At 39.8% G+C, this 20,020-nt stretch overlaps 1 protein-coding gene across 2 annotated transcripts in view; it reads right to left on the bottom strand.

Annotated features, from left to right (window-relative positions):
- The window catches only part of WDHD1 (WD repeat and HMG-box DNA binding protein 1), a 30,849-nt gene extending 11,249 nt beyond the window's left edge, over positions 1-19,600 (bottom strand). For both annotated transcript variants that reach the window (XM_009939523.2, XM_075427087.1), the window contains exons 1-15: positions 19,509-19,600; positions 17,964-18,075; positions 14,977-15,128; positions 12,658-12,769; positions 12,065-12,115; positions 10,139-10,234; positions 8,442-8,534; positions 7,186-7,292; positions 5,316-5,451; positions 4,960-5,152; positions 4,605-4,795; positions 3,814-3,998; positions 2,425-2,666; positions 1,777-1,914; positions 955-1,111 (exon numbers count right to left, since the gene is read on the bottom strand). In XM_009939523.2, the coding sequence (XP_009937825.2) occupies positions 955-1,111; positions 1,777-1,914; positions 2,425-2,666; positions 3,814-3,998; positions 4,605-4,795; positions 4,960-5,152; positions 5,316-5,451; positions 7,186-7,292; positions 8,442-8,534; positions 10,139-10,234; positions 12,065-12,115; positions 12,658-12,769; positions 14,977-15,128; positions 17,964-18,075; positions 19,509-19,585 (2,042 nt within the window). In that variant the 5' untranslated portion in view covers positions 19,586-19,600. The remainder of the gene's footprint in view (positions 1-954; positions 1,112-1,776; positions 1,915-2,424; positions 2,667-3,813; positions 3,999-4,604; positions 4,796-4,959; positions 5,153-5,315; positions 5,452-7,185; positions 7,293-8,441; positions 8,535-10,138; positions 10,235-12,064; positions 12,116-12,657; positions 12,770-14,976; positions 15,129-17,963; positions 18,076-19,508) is intronic.
- Positions 19,601-20,020: the final 420 nt, after the last annotated feature.

The raw sequence follows: 20,020 nt of genomic DNA, 5'->3' as shown, positions 1-20,020 counted from the left end.
CTGCACATTTCTGGTGAATTTTCTGGAGGCCAACATTACTTCATGATTTGGAGGAAGAAACAGACAGTAAATTGACACTGAGCAGTGACATCAAATTATTTCCCTTATTAAAAAAAAAAGCAGAGGATTACAAAGAATTTCACATAAATTTAAATGCAGTCTCCCTCCAACCTTTACAATTGTGCATGACTAGCAAAGTAAAAAGCCCAAATTGCAGTAAAGTGTGTGAGCTGATGGATTCTGCCCTGGTAGGAAAAGGACACAGAACAATGAATAAAGAGGACTACAAACAAAGCTGAGCAACTAAACGTCCAGGCTGCATGTCCCAATAAGGAGAAGCAGAGTTATTTAGACATCACCAGTATCACATTTTATCAAGTAATGGCTAACTCTCTGCTCAATAATCGAGCAATTTTATGTAAAAAATTGTTCTTCGTGGCCACAGTTTAAATATTAATATAAGAACAGGCAGTTCTGATTTATCTATGCCTAATGATGTAGGTTAGTTATAGGATTGGATTCTTCTTAAAGAGACAAAAGGGGAAAACATATGGAAAAAAATTAAACAAAACAAAACAAACCCCCAAAAACCAGCAACAGCAGAAGCAGATTCCTAACAGCAACCGTAACATTTTAGTAGATCTCTCTAGCCAGATGTAGTCTGATGACTGTGGCTGCATCAGAGATCTGCGATTTCATAATAAAGTGCACACTCCTGTTAGCCAAGACAAAAAGCCACAACTGGTCGCCAATAATAAAACTCTATAAAATTTATTCAAAATCCAATTAGTAATGAAACATCCATGCAGAACTAAATTTACGACCCAGATCATTTACTGTGTGTATTTACTAGCCACCTCTTTTAGTAAAAGTTGTTTCCAGTTTCTCTTAGTAAGAGGTGCTCAGTAAACTAAACCCCGAACAAACAAAGCACTTCCTTGTGAAATATCTGACCTGAGCTGCTGGGGATTTTCATGGATGCCCACTACCCAGTAATGATCAGATTTTCCTTTGCAATGCTCTCTCATGTTACACACTGGAATCCAAGTATTCCCAAGTCCTCGGTTCAACATCCGCACAATTCCCTCAGAATCCACGTAACAAGGGGTACCTGTTTGTTACAAATGAAAACAATTATTCTGACGGCCAGCTGACGACAACGTGAGTAAGTTTGAACTGGTGGATACCACTGGGAAACGATGGTTTACGTGTCTCATGTGCGACATCCTCTCACCCAAACAGTATCAGCTAGCTGGGAAAAACGAGATTCCTTAGAAAGATGCGCCACCTTCTGACAGCCAGACTACTGCTAGGTAACCAACTCCAGTAACTACCCAAGTAGTATGAATTTCATGATCAAATTCATACTACTTGGGTAGATTCCCAGGGAAAATGAGCTATTTCACACTTATGCTTTCTGGTTATCATAAAAACGCCTCCCAAGCTACCAGCTGGGATGGGGGGCTTTGCCAAGATAGTTGAACACGCCTGTTAGGGTGTACTAATGCAGTTTATTTCTTTTTGCTGAGCCAGGAAAACAAGTTCTGACAATATTCAAGTGTATTCTATTCATAGTAGAAATATATTAAAGATTTCTGATAAATATATTGAAAGAATAGAAAAACAGAATTTCTTTTAGAATTGAGAAGATTGGAGAAAAAAGTCTAAGTCCCAAGATCACCATTACTAAAAGGGCATTAATTAGCCAAACTCTCCTTCAGAATTCCTCCAACAGTGTCAAGATTTCTCAGTGTCACTCACGTAGTTATTTCATACCTTCTGCCGAGAATCCAACCCATACCAAATAGGATCTCTTTGTCAGAGAAAGAGGGTCTCCTTGCAAAATTTGTTTTTTCTTTTTCCCTAGCTCCATCAGCTGTACTCCGAGGCACTGATCCCCATCAAAACCAGTACCTAGGGAGAAGTTGTTCAAGCACTATGTTAGAAGACAAAACAAATGCCTCATCTCTTGGCTAAATTTAAGTTTTGAATCAAAAACTAATTCTAATGCAGAGTTATCCATGAATACCACTGTCAGACAAGCAACTGTCGTTTTTGCTGTACAAAGTATGCATAACTACTTCCTTAATTTCCTACAGTAATTCATTCTGGCATATCTGAAACCCAAGTTTAATCTATTAATGTCACTGTTATAAAATCCTCCCCGGCCCCACAGGTTAATCTAGTCATCCCAATATAACATGTGGGCTTTGCTGTCAGATCTCAAAGGTTTGTGGGTTGTGACAATAAAGCATCGTCAAAAGAAGGACAAGCATCATCAAGAAGAAAAGAAGAAAGAAAAGAAGAAGGGTAAGTAAAATACTTCTGGTGATTACATACAAATCAACCTGTGTTTAAAGCCAGTAAGAGATGCAGACTGAAAACATAACCCTAGCTCAAAAAAGACAAAAAGGGAGAAACTACCTCTGTGATAAATGATCATCAGCTGTTCTCCATGTCCTGCCATGGACACCACTGGACCTGGGAGACTGAAGATCTCTCTCTGAACTCCTCCAACCGTAAACACACGAACTAGCAAGGCACTAGTAGCACAGGCAGCCCAGCCTTGACCCAGGCAGATTGCCTCAACGTCTTCATCCTTCGGCATATCTACTGTCCACTCCTTGTTTGCATCCCATGAACTAAAATGGACGCAGTGGAGCTTGCTAAAGCAGAGACAAAGAGCAATAGTCAAATATCTCAACGTGAAGAAAAACACAATATCTGAAAACACACCAATCTATCGCGTTTTTATCAGAGACCTAGAATCTGTGAGGGTCGTAGAAAGAAACTACAAATTACAACTGGTCATTTGCAGAGGTGTTACTTTTATTATTCAAGAACTGCAGAGCCAGCTCCACCTACAGCACTGTAGATTCAGCGCCTCTGAAGCAGAGACAGTTTAGAGGTCTGAGTGGAGATCTTTTAGATGGAAGCAGGTAAGTGCCCTGTTCATTTAATGTTAATAAGAACTGAAGGTACTCAGTATCCCAGAATATCAGCCCTCATTACAAGTCTGTCATATTATGCTATCTTTCAAAGGGAAAAATAATTTAGGAACTTCAGTTCTGCCACCTTAATAATTGAAAACTGCTGTGACCAATTCACAGACACCACAGCTTTTGATAGATTACTCACTTCCATTGAGAAAAAAAATTGAAATTTTCAGATACAGACAACCAATACATACAAATAATATTTTGAAAGGTAAAGGGTGTTTTTCAACTTATCACAATGCTGTATGTGTGAAAATCAGTTATTTCTTCAAGATTTTTCCACAGAAACCAGCAGTAAAATATTGTTGCTATTGTTCTTAAACGCAAGAGTCTAGCTGGCCCAGCTGCTTAAATCTTCCTGTGATTTTCACAAACTTGTGTTCTTCACACTTGTAATTCTTTGGGTATCTCCAAACATGTCTCCTTAGCAACAGTATGAAGAAAAAATTGCATAGCCCTTACAATTTATCTTTGATCTGAGGAGACTGAAAAACTGTTGTTCATGTTTACAGTTTCCTTTGGGCTAGCAATGCCCAATTGCTATTGAATGAAGTCTCCAGGATATGTATTTGAAAAAGGGGTTAAAAAAAAAAAGTCATCGGGAAACAAAAATACATCTTTTGATATTCTTGAAGTCTTCAAGTGAGTAGATGTGAAAATCCTCCTCAAAAGCAGTCTCATGAATAAAAAGCACGATCAGAAGCCAAAAAAAAAATCTCTAAAAAGTGACAGAAGCTGAAATTAAAAGCCAAAATATTTGGAACAAGGTAAGCATAATTCCACACTACGGGTTTTGCAGAGCAAGGCCATGACTTACCTTGCAAGTTCCTCCGTACTCTCACAGGCTAGTAAAACAGCTTCGGTAGAGAGGTCAGCCATCGTGTGATTCAGAGAGTTTGGCAGGTGTGTTGCGTGATGTATGGAGGTGTCATGAAATTCTATATCTATAGCGTTGTCTTGCTCATCATTGTAACAGCGAATGATGCCAACAGAATTCCATACCTATTAAAAAGAACACCACCTCAAAAAAAACCCCAAACCAAATCAAGCATACTGCCCTGAAACAGACTGCTATAACTTTCGCATCTGACACAACAGTAGGTGGGAGGCTGGAGGAAGGCTGAAGACTTCTGTAGTCAGGACTTGTAGTATCTAAACCAGCTGAATTAGGCAGAAACTAGTTTCATCCTCATTACGCAGCCATCTTTCTCCTTACAAAATTACATGTGAAGAGCTTGCAGTTACAAATAAATAGTGGGTGATTAATGTACTGGTCCTAACAGCACAAAAATATCCACAACTTCTGGCTAAAAAAGAAATTTTAAAAAGATTTGTTAGAATTCAATAGCACAGGTATAAACTGTATAGCTTGCTTTTGTCTTAAAGCCAAGTATTTATTTCTACATCAAAAGCAACCAAAGTATAAAGCTTAACATGCAGTCTTTGCATTAACACAAAGCTACTTTCCACAATTTAGCTTCACGCTGTGAATTATTAAGAAAAAAAAAAATCTAAAATCTTGGAAAAGAATAGATTAAGACACAACAAGAACCGGACAATATTAACCAAGAAGCCACATCTACACAACCACATAGCAGTGAGATTTACCATGAAACGATGCATGAGATGTACAGGAGTGGAGCCAGACTGGAATGGCTTTTGCCTGGGGGTTGGCATTGGCCCATCATAGAGAGGCTGCTGTATAGATGATGGTGGTAAAGCTGGAACGCCACCAGTCTGATCATCATCATCATCTTCCTTTTCAAGAAGACTGGAACTAGCTTTTATCATCCCAATATCTAGAAGTTTAAAAAAAAAATTACATCTTACACATATTATTATAGGTAAAAAAAATTTTAAAAGTCGAGATTTCTCTGGAAAAATAAGACAGAATCTATCTGAGTAGAGGATGCTAAGAGATCGTCAGCACCAAAGAGCTCTGGAAAATTAGTTCAATCTGTACCTAGTGAGTTATCATCATCATCAATTATTGCCCGTCTCGGATAGCCTGAAGTTGGCACAATGTCATCACCATCACCATCATCTTCACTAGCTCCAGCCTTTGGGGAAGACTGTGGTTCAATATCTTCATTTAAATAGTCATCGTCTTCTCCATCAAAGAGATCATTGTAGTCTTTTGTCACTGTACTGGCAACCTAAAACAAGGTTAGCAATTATCATCAAACTTCTTCTGGACATGGAATTCAAAGAACGAATCAACGCACAAGAGGGAACTTCCAACACGCTATACAGAATGTTCACTAAAATTTGGTAATCTAAATAATCATGTTAATTTAAGAAATAATCAGTACTGATCACCTTGTCATTTGGTTTCTTTTCATCACCAATATTTTCCAACAACCCCAGATTTCCTTCAGTATCTGTATAAGCAATTTGCCTATATTTGGGGTGCCATGCCAGTCCACAAACTGAGTAATTCTTCTCATGTTTCATCCTAAAAAGAACATAAAAATAATGCATTTTTACTAAACTTCTCAGGGCAGAAACCTCCACAAGAGTTACTGTAAAAAGTGATAGTATTTAGTAGTATTAGAAAGTGATGTTACAGTGATGTTACACATAATGAAATAATAGATTACCTTTTAAATAAACATAGGTTACCTTTAAATAAACAGCTACTATAAAAAAAAATACAGCAGGCCTTACTTTTCTATGGAGGAAATCATTTAAACTTTGAAAATCAAACAGAATCATATTCTTAAAATAACAGCTTCCTCGTACACGTAGAAAAGACAAAGTAATTCCCCAGCAGTCATACATTCCAGAACTATCCAGTTATAAAAAGAACATTCAGTTGTTTCTCTTGTACCAAACTGATGAGTTAATCCTCTATCTTTTCCACTCTTTCTTCTCACAAAAAATCCTCCAATTATTTACATAATCTGTCTTTAATTCTTAACATAGGGGTTATAGTAACAATCCTGCTTCTTACCCAAAATATTCAGACAGATAAATCATCTCTTCTTTCCCACCTCACTTAATCATATCTCTTTTTTTTTTTCCTTTTTTTTTTTTTAATAGAGCGATGTTTTAACTAACCAAGATTGAGTGTAATTTGCCAGTTTGTCCTTTTTTGCCTACATGTGAGGATGGCTGACCGATGCACCTCTATTTCCCTCTCCCTTTAGAAAATCCTCCTTAGTGCCAACTACGTTTGGGATGTGAGGAAAATTTGTTTCCATCAAAACTATGCTTTAATCAACTATTAGGTTAAAACATAGTAAAAGCTATTTGCACACAGAAAACTAGACTACGGAATTTGGACAAAGTCCACATCATAGAATCATAGGTTGGAAAAGACCTCTAAGATGATCAAGTCCAACCATCTGCCCAACACCACCGTGTCTGCTAAACCATGTCCTGAAGTGCCACATCTACACGGTTTTTAAACCCCTCCAGGGATGGGGACTCCACCACTGCCCTGGGCAGCCTGGTCCAATGCCTGACCGCTCTTTCAGCAAAGACACTTTTCCTAATATCTAATCTAAACCTCCCCTGATGCAACTTGAGGCCATTGCTTCTCGTCCTATCGCTGGTTACCTGGGAGAAGAGACCAACACCCACCTCACTACACCCTCCTTTCAGGTAGCTGTAGAGAGCGATAAGGTCCCTCCTCAGCCTCCTCTTCTCCAGACTAAACAGCCCCAGCTCCCTCAGCTGCTCCTCATAAGACTTGTTCTCCAGACCCCTCACCAGCCTCTCTATCCTTCATGTCCCTTCCCTATTCTATTTCTAAGAATATACTGTTTCCAGATCCTTCTAGCTATGCAGAAATGAAAATAGCACACCACATGAATCAGAACATAATTCTGCGCATACTGGATATGGGGAGGGAAGGCAAAACAATGCCACGTTCCTACCCACTACCAAGAGTTATACTCTCGTGGAAGCTGCTTGCTTGTACAACATGGAAATGACAAGGCAGCCCTTGAATTCTGTTCAGCAGATGAACTGCAGTATTACTGCACCTCCCCTGGGTGCACAAGAGAAGAGCCCTTCTCTTGCTCCCTTTGCCAGAAAACTTCTGGATTTTCCCTGTAAATCTTTTTAAGGTTTTTCAAGAGGCAGAGTTCTACACTTGCACCAAGTAAGTTTTACAGAAGAGATAACAAAATTCTGTTTCAAGAAAAAACATGTACTTTGGGATTAATGGAACAACTCTGAATACCTCTCCATGCATTCCTGGGTTTCCGCATTCCACACCACTATACACCCATCCACACTTCCAGCTGCCAGATACTGCCCACATGGTGACCAGGCCACAACATTTAAGGCCTAAGGAAAATATAAAAAAATAGGGGGAAAACAAAATATTACCAATGCACATACAGCATTCATATTCTGGAGCTTAAAACAGACAGATATGCTGGAAAAAAAAGTAATAATAATCATCTTTAGCAAATCAGATCCAGCCTCCTGTACTACAGCTGGCTTTAGTTAGTTCCCTGCAAGAACCATTCTCTACAGACAGCACACTTTTCTTTTTTGAGAATATCCATCTTCTGTCATTAAACACTGCCATAAGGTCAAACAAAGCCTGATTCTAGACATGCAGATAGAAGCATACCAGGTTTTGCAAACTCAGCATTAAAAATAGCTTTATTTATTTTGATCTTAATACAGTTCCATAAATTAAAATGCAAAACTGTGTGTTCCATATCTTAATAACACCAGAAAAGCGGTCCTTTTTAACCCAAAAGGTTTCCAAGTATCTAATGAGATCAAAAGAAAGTAGTCCCAACTGTGCCATGTTCTACACAGCTAAATTACAGCTTAATAAAATATAAAGTGAACAACTGATATCTCTGCTCTGTGCAGAATGATACTCTTGACATTTTCCCTAAAAAGCTATGTATTTAGAGCAATTTGTGAAAACAGATGTTCTTCAGCTGCCGTTGGTGACTCACCAGCAGACCTCAGAGATCTAGTCGGCTACTACAAACGGAAGAGGGGAACCAGAGCCACACAAAGACATGGTCGACACTCATCTAGTATTTCTTGCTTTGTTTTCCAACATAAAGTAACAGGATAGGACATGGGATAATGGCTTCAAACTGAAAGAGGGCAGATTTAGATGAGATATAAGGAAGAAATTCTTCACCGTGAGGGTGGTGAGGCCTTGGCCCAGGTTGCCCAGAGAAGCTGTGGCTGCCCCCTCCCTGGCAGTGCTCAAGGCCAGGCTGGACGGGGCTTTGAGCACCCTGGGCTGGTGGAAGATGTCCCTGCTGATGGCAGGGGGGTTGGAACCAGATGAGCTTTAAGGTCCCTTCCAACCCAAACCACTCTATGATTCTAGGATCAGAAAATGTGAGCAATTGTTACCAAGGGGGGCTCAGGGGAAGAGATACTGTACATAGGATAATTTCCAGCAGAGCAATATTTAAATTACAGAAGATTTAGCAAGCACCTTGTTTATGCACCTACCTGTGTGATGAACGTATCTGATAGGTCAGACTGACTATCCCACGTTTCTCTTCTGTAGAGTTTAACAACTTTATCTACAGGAATTGCCAGCAACTGTTCAAAGGAAACAAGAATCAGACCATCTAGAACAAGGTACCTTTCAAACAGAACATTCACATACCATAGCTCCTTCATTCAGAAGTATTACAGTTGTGACTGCCTCAGTATTTAACGGTTCTCTAGCATCCCAGCAATGCCAACAGAGAAAGTAAAGAAAGCTGAAGTAACTTGAATGACAAGATTCTTCAATGCGTTCCACATGCAACACAGCAAAACATGCCTGGTTTTGTTTTAATCTTTATTTCCTTCTGGCAGAAAACTGAAGACAATGATAGATGCACCGTCAGGTTATAAGTTCTTTTTTATGAAACAGCTAACACACACATATAAGTAGTTTGCAATGCTCAGAGCACAAGGCTTATGTTCTGCTTTTCCCTCCCTCCCCAAACCTCTTTTGATCAGGTTACAGTTTCTCAACAAATCTTATCTGAATAGCTGATTCCTCAAATAGTTCTTTTCCTCTCCCACAAAACTGCATGTTACTGCCTGCTTATTTTTTTAGGATTTAGATTTTTTTTAAAGACTTCTAACAATTTGCTCTGTATGAGAAGACTACTGCTTACATTTCAAATGCATGTATGTGTGAAGAATTAGCCTAAAAATTAGAGTATTGTTTTTATGCAATACGGATATTGAAAAAATTTGTACTGCAGCTGACATTCTCTGTTCCACAGAAAAGTTATGCACAGTGCCATCATAGCATCCAGGTATTTTGAAGAGTGGACATGGGTAGACAGACACAAAGGCTAAGTTGCGGAGACAGAAGATTATTCAGGTAAGAACTGTGAGAAAACAACTGGAAAATACTCTTTAGATCCAGTATAGTGGAATGTCAATACAGGATGAGCAGGTTCTGGCACACTATTGTCGCAGGCAAGAACAGAAGCCATAAAACAGTTTTTCCAAGTAGCCAGCTTCCGCTCAGCTCGCTGTCCTTTACTTGAAGCAGGACAGGGCATGCCTCATTTCATACAGGTTCGCGTTTATCCGCTCCTTCCTCCTGTCCCCTTTGCATTGCCAGATGCTGCAGAGCTGTTCTAGGTTACACGCTGCAGAGACACCCATACAGCTCTCTCAGCTCCCCAACCCACTCAGATTCGTGATCCACACGTGGTACCACTGCAGCAGCACACATACAATGCTCGAGACCTGTAGCAGGTATCAGCCCCACCTTTAGTCACAGCAGAACCCAGTTCGCTCTTCCGGTGAAAAGAAATGGAACAAGCTACTAAGGAAATATTTACAGAGCATAATTACTCTTAGGGCAAAATTTACTTAAAGTAGAGAAAAGCTGAACTCCTTTGATGCTCTGTTGCGGGCAATTTGATTATTTCCCTCGTGTGCAATGTTCCTTCCTATTCAGCGCAACATGACTGTTCAACATTGTTTTGGGCTGACAGCTAGACCACTGCCAAACACAGTTGGGAGCTTAAACAAGTAACCATTTCCAGGCTTTTGTTTTTCCTAAAAGTGAACTTCACCCCAAATACTTTCCTTAGTCCCAGGAGCTGCCATTTGGGCTTGCCCAGATTGAATCCTACTGTTGGACTCTCAAAGAGAAAAGAAGAAATAAGATGTGGCTAAACAACGTCACTTACCTTCCCACTGCCAGGTTGCCAGCCAAGCCTGCATATTGATTTAGCATTTATCACGTCATTACATTTCTGCAGCAGCGGCCAGCTTGTCGTGCATGTCTGAAAACAAAGTATTAGAAAATTAGTTTTCTAGCTCTGTGAAAATCTACTGTATAGCACAAATTCTTGAAGGAAAAGTGTGGAAGAAACTAAAAAGAAAAAAGCTATACCGTTTTTGAAACTCTTTCATCCAAATAAAGTGGTACATACTGCCTTAAAAAAAAAAAAAAAGAAAAAAATATCTTGCAAATATAGACCTGAAACTATTTTAATGACAATACAACTACTTGTAACAGAAATAAGGTCACAGAATAAGTGTTTTTAATCAAGTACAGAACAAATGAGCTCATGTATTTTTAGGTTACAGAGAAATCTGGCCAAAACACATTTGTCAACCCCACATCAACTGCAGCAAGGTGACAATACATCAGCATCAGTCTCGCCACAGCAGTATAAAAAAAAAGAATGGCTATATTCTCAAATTACAGCACAGATACATACATCATACTGCCACAATCCTAAGACACTGCTAGTGTAATTGTCCCAAAAGGCACCCACTGAACACGAGATTTCACACTAGAAGTATGTTTTTGCTCTAAAAAGTAGCAATCCACAAGTTGCGCGCACACATTTTCAACTGTACTTACAGGAATGATTCCAGCCAATGTCATAATAATAATTCCAGATTCTTATTCCAGTCAATGTCATTTAGCAAAAATAATCCCACACACCTATGCAGAAATGCCTTATTAAAGCGTTCACCCAAAACTCTCTCTTCAGAGATTAAATATGACTCTCTCACTAAATTGGACTGCTTACATGCCCTGAACTTTTTCAGCCAAACATTGCCAGGCTGAGCCCAAAGACTGTATTTCTAATAAATTATGTTCTTCAAACTGTGATTTATGTCCTTCTTCTGAGAAATTGTTGTGAAGTTTGTAACAAAAACAGAAAAAAATTGGAATAGCCAGCCCCTTGTCAATAGCCTTCACATCATTCTAATCTAAACAGTCGAAATGCACTGAGCTGAATCTCGAATCCTTAGAAAACAAAGTCTGTGTGCCACAGCCAGGAGAGACTGAAGCAACCCTGTGTCCAAAGTTCCCGCTCAGAGAAAAATGTTACCATCACGGGCATCATCTCAGTGCTTGTGGCACGTGAAATCCGTACCTCCTCCTAATCTTAGGTCAAAGTAATAGCATTCTTATGATGAAGACTAACCAACCAGATCACTTATAAAGGAAGATACTCAGCATCTCAGAGCATTATTCCACTTTCACCAGTCAGTTACAACCCTGAAAATTACTCATTATTTCTTAGGAAGCTGAGTAAAAATAAATAAACCCAAAATATACCTAGATGGTTGTTTATTAGAATAAAAATATTTCCTTAACCCTGAAAGCAACGAGCTGAAATTCTGAAATAAAGCATTTGATATCAACTGCGATCTTTACACAGAAGTGTCATTTCTGAAAGCGCTGAGAACCAAATACACAATGTTGGCCAACAAAGAAAGATGAATGGAAGAAATTCGGGATTCCACAGGCAGGAAGAACAATCCACAGCTCCCCAGGCAACATTTCATAATCAGGCTTTGGAATTTCTCCCAGAAGTAGACAAAAGCATTCTATAGAGCGTAGTTAGAGCTCTTCCCCCCAAAAAATGAATTCACCACCTATTCTTTCAGGTGCTCCAGTGCACAGCCACCCCTTTACCAGCACAAGAATTACAGATATAAACATTTTTGTAAATACTAGCAGCAGCTACTGATGATATATCGTAAGACAAGAAGCATTTATCCCAGTAGTTCTTTCAGTCCAGTGCTTCTCGCTGTCTGTGAAATCCCTGATCTCTTACGGAACACTGAACTTTGCAAGGCCGGCCTCTTACCTGATCTGCGATTTTCCATACTCTGACAGAACCATCACAGCTCGCCGATGCCTATGTAAGAGATTTTTGTAAATGAATGAAGAATTAAAGACAGAGAAATTAATGCTACAAAATTGAAAAAAATCCCTATATCCAATGCTACAGACATACAATACATAAGTAGTTTTAAAAAGAACGCCTCCCAGTTTAAGCCATTTTAAGACTTAAAGCTTTCTAATACTGTCATCTTGATAACTGTACTCCACTCCAAACTACTGTAATTACAAAACCCTCATACTTCAAGTGAGCTGCCTGTTCACAAAAGAAGCTCAAAATTAATTCTAAATCTCTTTAGTGAGCCATCTTTTCCTCTCTAAAATCAGATCAGCATTAGATTCCAGCAGAACACAGACAGTAATTGAGTAGTAAAGCAAAGACTGAACTCTCCTGGGAGGCAACAAGTTGTCACACATTCCATTAGCTGTAAGGTCAGCTGAAATAAAGTAATTTCATGTGCTCAGTCACTGCTTTTTTTTTTGTAAAAAGCATATATTTATTTTTTTCCCAGTGAAAAGGAGATTCAAAGCAGAAAGTAAACAAGAAAGTGTTTTTACCAGGTAAACATCCCTAGGGTCAAAAGACAGGCTTAAAACGGGAGCACTGTGTCCTCGGAATGTTTTCTGCTTGCTGCTATCAGTCACCTCCACAACCTTGACCATAAAGTCACTGTAGACCACAAAGACACAGAAGTATTAATATTGGTATTAGCAACAACAGACTATTTGTTTACGGCAATAAAAATTGAATTGGGCACATCTTTTGGTGAAGTTACAGCTCTCAACACTGCTTGATCTAAGGGAAAATGAGGCTTCTACAACAGGACCAAGGCCAGACTGCCTTTATCAGAAAGTAATTTTTGTTCGTATCAAAGTTCATAAAATATGGTTGCTCTTTAAAGAGGATATTATGTACACACAGACCATCTATCTGCTTAATGTAATATTCTGTATGACCCAATGAATGCCTGTGTTTAGATACCAGAAATCTAACTTAACAAGAACTACCTGTTAAACAAGACCAATATTCATTACCATAATTATTCCATCAGCTGGTTTAATAAAAAAGAAAAAAGAGCAAATAGTTCACATAGTTTATTTTGTGAAGTTTTTAACCGGATTTTTAAGACCATTTAGTGTATCAGATACATTAACTGATTTTATTCAGTATTCCCTCCTCCAAAATTACTGACCTTACCACAGTTTAACTCAAAATATCAATGCTAACTTCTAAGCCAAAGAGCTGCTATGACAATCTTTCAGTACCACTCCCTCTCATGCTTCATTGCAACAAATTCAGAGAGAAATTTAATTTTAGGACCGAATTCTACAGGGTTAACCACTACTTTAACTGCGTTCAGAAACACAGCCTCAATTTTGTCAACTGTTTAATGCTAACCAAACAGTCACAAAAGGAAGTCTGTAAGCTATATTGCAAGACAATTAAAATTATGTTAGCACTCTTCAACAATGTAAGACAACTTTAAAGAAAAATTTAAAAAAACAGGCAATAGGGGTTTGTTTTGTTTATTTAAGGAGCCACACAGCTACTTTTCAAACAGTTCATGTGAACTTTGGCAGCCAGCTGGATGTTAAACTCATATATAAACAGAAGTTTGCAGACTTCGTGTAAAAAAAATGGAGAAATCTGGGACAACTAAATGCAGTTGTTCTTCACTGCGTTCCTTCATTTCATGGTTGTCCCCATCTCTCTCCTTGAGTATGTTACAGAACACCTCACCAAGGGGTGGCCTCACAGTCTCACAAGCTCTTTTTCCTAACGTGAGGGCCCTGGTCAGGCTGCAGAAATACTGGGGATTTTTGTAAAAGTTTTAGAAGCAGAAAAGAGTTTGCTGTCTGCCTAATCTCTCTAATCAAAGTCAGATCCTGGGGCAGAGCTGTTCCCTCAGAAACAAGCGCTGGCAAAGGGCCCAAACCCATGATCCCTGTCAGATGCAGGGACTGGAGCGGTGACTGCCCCCAGCTGTCCAGCCTCCCAGTTCTGCTGGAGCTGGTGCGTCTGCTCTGCAGCTGCCAGAGCTCACAGCCCAGCATATTCATCCAAATTGCTTTCCAGTTCAATTCACACTTTGAGGAGCCGGGGAGCAGATGCAATGCTCTGCCACCTCTACTGCGGAGGCCAGATCCCAGTAGAGAGGCAAGCAGACAGCCCAAGTTAGCTACAGCTGCCCAGAGCGCTCACCAAATCCAATGAAGAATCACCCAAGCCTTAGACAAGTAAATAAATAAAAAAAAATACTGCCTGCTTGCTATTTTGCCATCTTTGTTAAAGGACTAGCGCATATTACATCCAAGCCAACATACTGTCCTGAGAAATTAACTAAACCACGCATTTAATTCCCCTCAAGCGAGTCTCACAACTGTCATCCGTGATCGTTTAGCAGAATGGTGATGATGCTTACGCCAGAGAATGAGTCAAAGCTCTCAGGCAAATCAGAGCCCACCTAACTTTTCACGTATATATGCAACTGCAGCGCTGCGAGCCTGAACAGTCAGGACATTATCTTTAGCACACAGTAACAAAAATCCTCAATGCTGCAATGAGATCCATACGGGTGAACACTTCGGCTTCTGCGTTGCAGCACTGAAATCTGAAAACGCCCAAGTCTCCTAAAGAAAAGGAATTATTTCCCAACAGCAGATTTCTATTTAAAAATTATTTGGCGGATCAAGTATCTCTCAGAGCATTGTTTCTTAAAGTCCTTTGCATTCCTTTCTTCCCCTCCGCCCCCGAAAGGCATTCTGCAGTACTTTAAAACCCTCAGAGGTATGTGGATCCACCACCTCACTGGTAAAAATCAGCATGTGAGGAAGTGGCCAGATTTTGAACGCTTTTCCTTATCATGCACAGATTACCTAGATCCAGCAGCAATTTTGGTACCATTGCTATTAAAGATGACGTGGTTTGCATTCATGGTGAAACGAGTAAGGATGCCATCTGGAGCTCCTTCAGGAAATGTATGTATCTGCACAGTGTTGTTTGATACTGCTGTGATCAGTCTTCCATTCTAAAAACAAAACCCATCATAAAATTTGTTAGTTAAAACACATTTATGCCCATGGAGCCAAAAAAACTACTCTGATGTTCCCAGTATTTGGGTGGACTAACTTTAGCAGTTCCAACAGAGTCTGAGTAAGAGTGAGTAGTAGGGGAAATATTCTTTAACTTTTATTTCTTCCCCAAAAAATTACAGACAAGCACAGTAACTTTAATACTTTATAACTTTAACCAAACTGTTAAAAACTAGAAAAATTCTTCTCTTACTTTCAGTCCTGTAGAAACACACTGCTAGATCTAATACTGAAACTCCAGCTGATTCAGTAGACTTAAAATTCATTATGGCAATTCACTGCACACCTTCCCAATACCTTCCAATACCAACTGCAATACCTTCCCAACTTGTATCTTTAGAAAAATAATGAATACTCAGAGTCACTAATGAATTTCAAAGACAACTTTCCAGTCCTCTTCCGGTGGCTGGAACATTCACTGCTTTCACACAGGCAAGAAAGCTCTTCGAACAGGAATAATCTCGCATCCTATTCAGATGAATACGCTGCAGGATCAGGAGAGGGCACCCTAGGACCGAGCCGCTCAGGGAAATGCCACCAGGGCAAGATGAGGAGTTCAGGAACGATAGCTTAGCTCTTCTCAGGAAACAGAAGGCAGATGCTTACTAAAAATTAATCCAGATTAAAAGAAGTGCAAAACAACAGAAGTGATTACCCTACACTTGGAAAAGTAATAGCTCGTCTTCAACTGACAATACTATTCCTCAGTTGTACGTTGCAGTAAGTTTTTGAAATACTTAAATAAAGAAAAGCCTTATTTCCTTGAGGGGGTTTTTTTTGGGCCTGGGGTGCTGCTTTGTTGGTTTTTTTTTTTTTTAAGTTGCCTGAAGTTATAGTAAAAATCCTGACAATAAACAAAGCAGTAGCCAGTACTAAACTCCCAAACTAAATCAAAGATTCAATTTATTACCTAGATTACATCAAAATCTCAGATCAGTGCCTCATGACATTTTCTTTAATAAAGAATAATTTTTGAAATAAGATTTCCTGAAGTTAAGTCTCACAAAGTGTTCTTAATCTCACTGTTTAAAAGTAAAAAAAAAATCCCTCAAAACTAAGAGCACTTTACAATAAACTTAAGAACACAGGATTTTCCCTACTGGTGTCAAAAATTAAAAGCAGGATTTTCCCTCCTCCATTAATAGTTTTAGCAATTTCTGGCTCTGCCACTTTTGCTAAGAGAACTCATTCAAGTCATCTCCCTTGGTTTGCGAAGATAAGTAATGAGATGAAAAGCAACAGCAAAATACCTCACAGAATCAGTGATGAAAACAGATTATACAGGTATTGAGGAAAAGATACAGAAAGTATGTTAAAATAGATACAAGAAAGAGGTTTCACTTAAGGCAGTAGTTCTGAATAAGGTTTCAAATTATTATTTTTAAAATACAATATTTATCTGTTACTTCTCACTCATTTCCTCTTTCATGCTCCTCTCCACAATCACAAATACTTGAAAACAATTTAAAAAATTTTCCTTTATCACTGCAAAATTAATGACACAATATCTCAAGAACTGATGTAGACTTCTGGAATTCCTCTCTTCTTCTACAGTTGCCACAAAGACAACATCTCAGACCTTCTATTACTAATGTAATGTAACAATAATTGCACGCACAGGAAATACTGTGAGAATTCTCAAGCTAAATACATGAGCATGCATAGCAAAAATAATTATTTTCTATTCTACAAATTCATATAGGTAACTTCTTTGCCTTGTTATTTACAAATAATGACTCTTACAAGATATAGTAAAAGGAATTGCCTTAACATTAAAACAAACAGAGCAGGTTATGCTTCAAACGCCCGTCACTCAGACTACAGACCTGCCTGTAATCAGTGCACTCACAAATTGTTACAGCCTCTGCAAGCAAGAATCCTATTCCCTTCTGACTTTAGGGACGGTGGGTCAAGAGGCATCTTTGGGCTAAGCAACAATTTTGAGAGCAAAATAGCAACCAATTATAAACAAGCATGATCAGACACTGACTTTGTGAAAGTAATTTCTGATTAATATGGATTGTAATTCCTTGGACCTGAAAACAGGCCCACACAAAACAACCTCTCGGCTCTTTTTCCTAATACTTGATGATTACATCTTAGGCTGGGAAACTTATTGCAACTCACACTGTGAGAAAACACTGAAACAGCCTGAAAGTTCATTGCATAATTAGCTTAATCTGCTGGATTCGTTTCTCAGAAAGGAGATCAAAGTCAGAAATGAGTGTAACCGAATGTGAAGGAAGAGGAGGGAAAACATTACAGAAGTTTAGTATATGGACTAATTCCTCTGCAATCCTGTATGGGGTAAAATGAATTGTCAGAAGTAGATTTATAGAAAATACTTAAGTTAGTCAAAATACTCAAGAAGTCTATAGGCACATATCATCAATTAAATTTCTGCGTATTTCAGAAAATTACGTTCTCAATACTGCTTTCATATTTTCACTTAGACACATAGGCAGAATACGTTCATATGCTCAGATTTAAATACCTACCCTCATTAAACAGCATTCAACTTATTTTCTCCATACATTAATCTGAAGACAAAGACCTACGTATTTAACAAACATCAAAGATCTACATATTTAACATACGTCAGACCTGAATGTGCTACATACAGTATTGTCCTTGCCTTTTTCTGTGTATTATCCCAGTACACGTTTAAACCCACGTGAGCAGCATCCCTGGGCCTGAAAATCCAGCACCTGTACAGTCACGTGTCAACACCAGCACGACACAGCTTAGAGGGGTTCTGTTAACGACGATACCTTCAGAGCACACGAATAGGCCTTTTCTCCCACATTAATGGACTTCGGATCGTCATCATCCAGGTTTTCCCAAATCCTAACATCTCCATCACTGCCACAAGTCACAATGCAGCTGTGGAAAGACACAGGATTTGGTCACATTCGGGGCAGCCACTGTGACTTTCAATCCCAACGTGAAGATGTTACTGAAGCGTTTGGGTCTTTTAAAACGGAAACACAATACACACTATGCGATACAGTGAATGCCTACAGTTATTATGTCCAAGTAACTTATTAAACATGGGAAAGGGGGGAAATCACATCTGGGAGCACAACACAGTACCTTGAGTCTCTGATAACTACCTGTGCCTGGCGCTCAGCTGAACTGACCCTGAGATATTACTGGTCAATCCATTTTTTTCCAGGACCTAGAGCAAATTCTTCAAAGGACTTAATTAGCACTGATTTCTCTAAGAACCAGCCATTTAATTGCTTCTTAAGCCTTTGAAAACTTATCTTACAGCTTATTACAAAGTTGAGGGCAAAACTAAGATTATTAATGCATACTTGACTAAAGTTTAACAAGCTTACATGTACCAGGCCTACAGAACCCTTAAAAAATAGTTCATGTGGAATTCAAGTTTGCTGGAGTTAACATTCACAATTTTACTGCAGTAAACAATAACCTGAAGTCACAGAGCAAATATACAGAAGCTTGCATGGGATTTTTAATTAAAGACATCGTGAATCTATAATCAAGCCTTGCATTCTTTTTCTCTAAAGCTGCTGCAGATCCAAAAAACCTTAATTAAACAGCAAAACGTTACAAAGCCAGTGGTGAAGCTATGATGCTGCTCTTCTTCATTTTGTAAGGGCTGCACTTGGAGAGCAACACAACGCTGTGTTGATATTGAACGTACTGACGCTGGAGAGCCCAGCAGTAGTGGATCGGTGGGATTTGGCAGAGATGTCTGCATTCTTTTTTAAACGTTTGCATTGTAAAGGCAAACAAGGCTTTCTGTGGTTTCAAGGGATTGCTATTAGACTAACTCTTCAGAGGAGTCTTTACTTTATACCCAGGCTAACAGACTAAATAAAGGAGTAAGAGAATATGGACTTAAACCATACTCAATACATAAGACTTACCCCTTGAGTTCATTTCAAGCGGGCTTGTTTTCTGGTTTCCCATTTATTCTTAATCAACAAAAAGGTAACGGCAAATATTTAGTTTATATTTATACATTCTGGGAATAGCGCAAGAATGAGAAGAAAAGACAGCAAGCCCAACACTGGATGTCTTCAACTGTATTTTTAATTTCTTAGAGTGTGTCTGAACATATTTTCTCCCACACTACCTTGATTTTTTCTGCTAGATTCTGTGAAACCGCTCTTACAAAAAGTGCATATGGAGGCTTTACATATACACATACATATACACTATATATATATGCATATATATAGGCTTGCACTGGAGTTCTATGCCACTTCAAACTTCAGGGCATCAAACTATCTGTCTCACAGCCAGCTTCCCACACAGGCACAAACCCAAGGGAGCGGGGCCGTTACCTCCCCGCGTCGTCGAAGCAGACGTCCGTGTGGCCCTCGGTGTGGCCGTACCGCATCGGCTTCCGCGCCGCAGGCATCTTTGCTCCCACCTGTTTTACTTATGGAAGGACGAAAAAGCGGAGAGAAATAAAAATAAATTTAAAGAGGAAAAGCTTCGCAAAAGAGAGCCTATGGGTGGCGGGGCAAGGGCAGAGGTGCTGGGCCAGCCACCCGCGGGGCTGAGCCGCCAGCCCGGCCCTAACCCGGTCACGGCCCGGCAGAGCCCCGCCGCCTCGGCAGGGCCCGGCCGTGGAAGCGAACCGAAGGGGGGGGGGGGAACGGGTTAAGGGCTGAGGGGTGCCGGGGGCCCGTCCCTCAGGCACCGCGGCGCCCGGGGAAGGCCAGGCCAGGCCGCCGGGCCCCGGGCGGGAGCTCCCCCCCACTCCCCGTCAGAGGCCGCGGCTACCCCGGCGCCGGGAAAGCGGCCTGGGGCGAGGGGAGGTCGGGGGCCGGGCCGCGCCGCGCCGCGCCGC

This window comes from Opisthocomus hoazin, chromosome 7, assembly GCF_030867145.1.
Source record: "Opisthocomus hoazin isolate bOpiHoa1 chromosome 7, bOpiHoa1.hap1, whole genome shotgun sequence".
In the NCBI taxonomy this organism is placed as follows: Eukaryota; Metazoa; Chordata; class Aves; order Opisthocomiformes; family Opisthocomidae; genus Opisthocomus; species Opisthocomus hoazin.
Note: the sequence above shows the minus strand (reverse complement) of the source record. Positions and strands in the feature narration are given on the sequence as shown.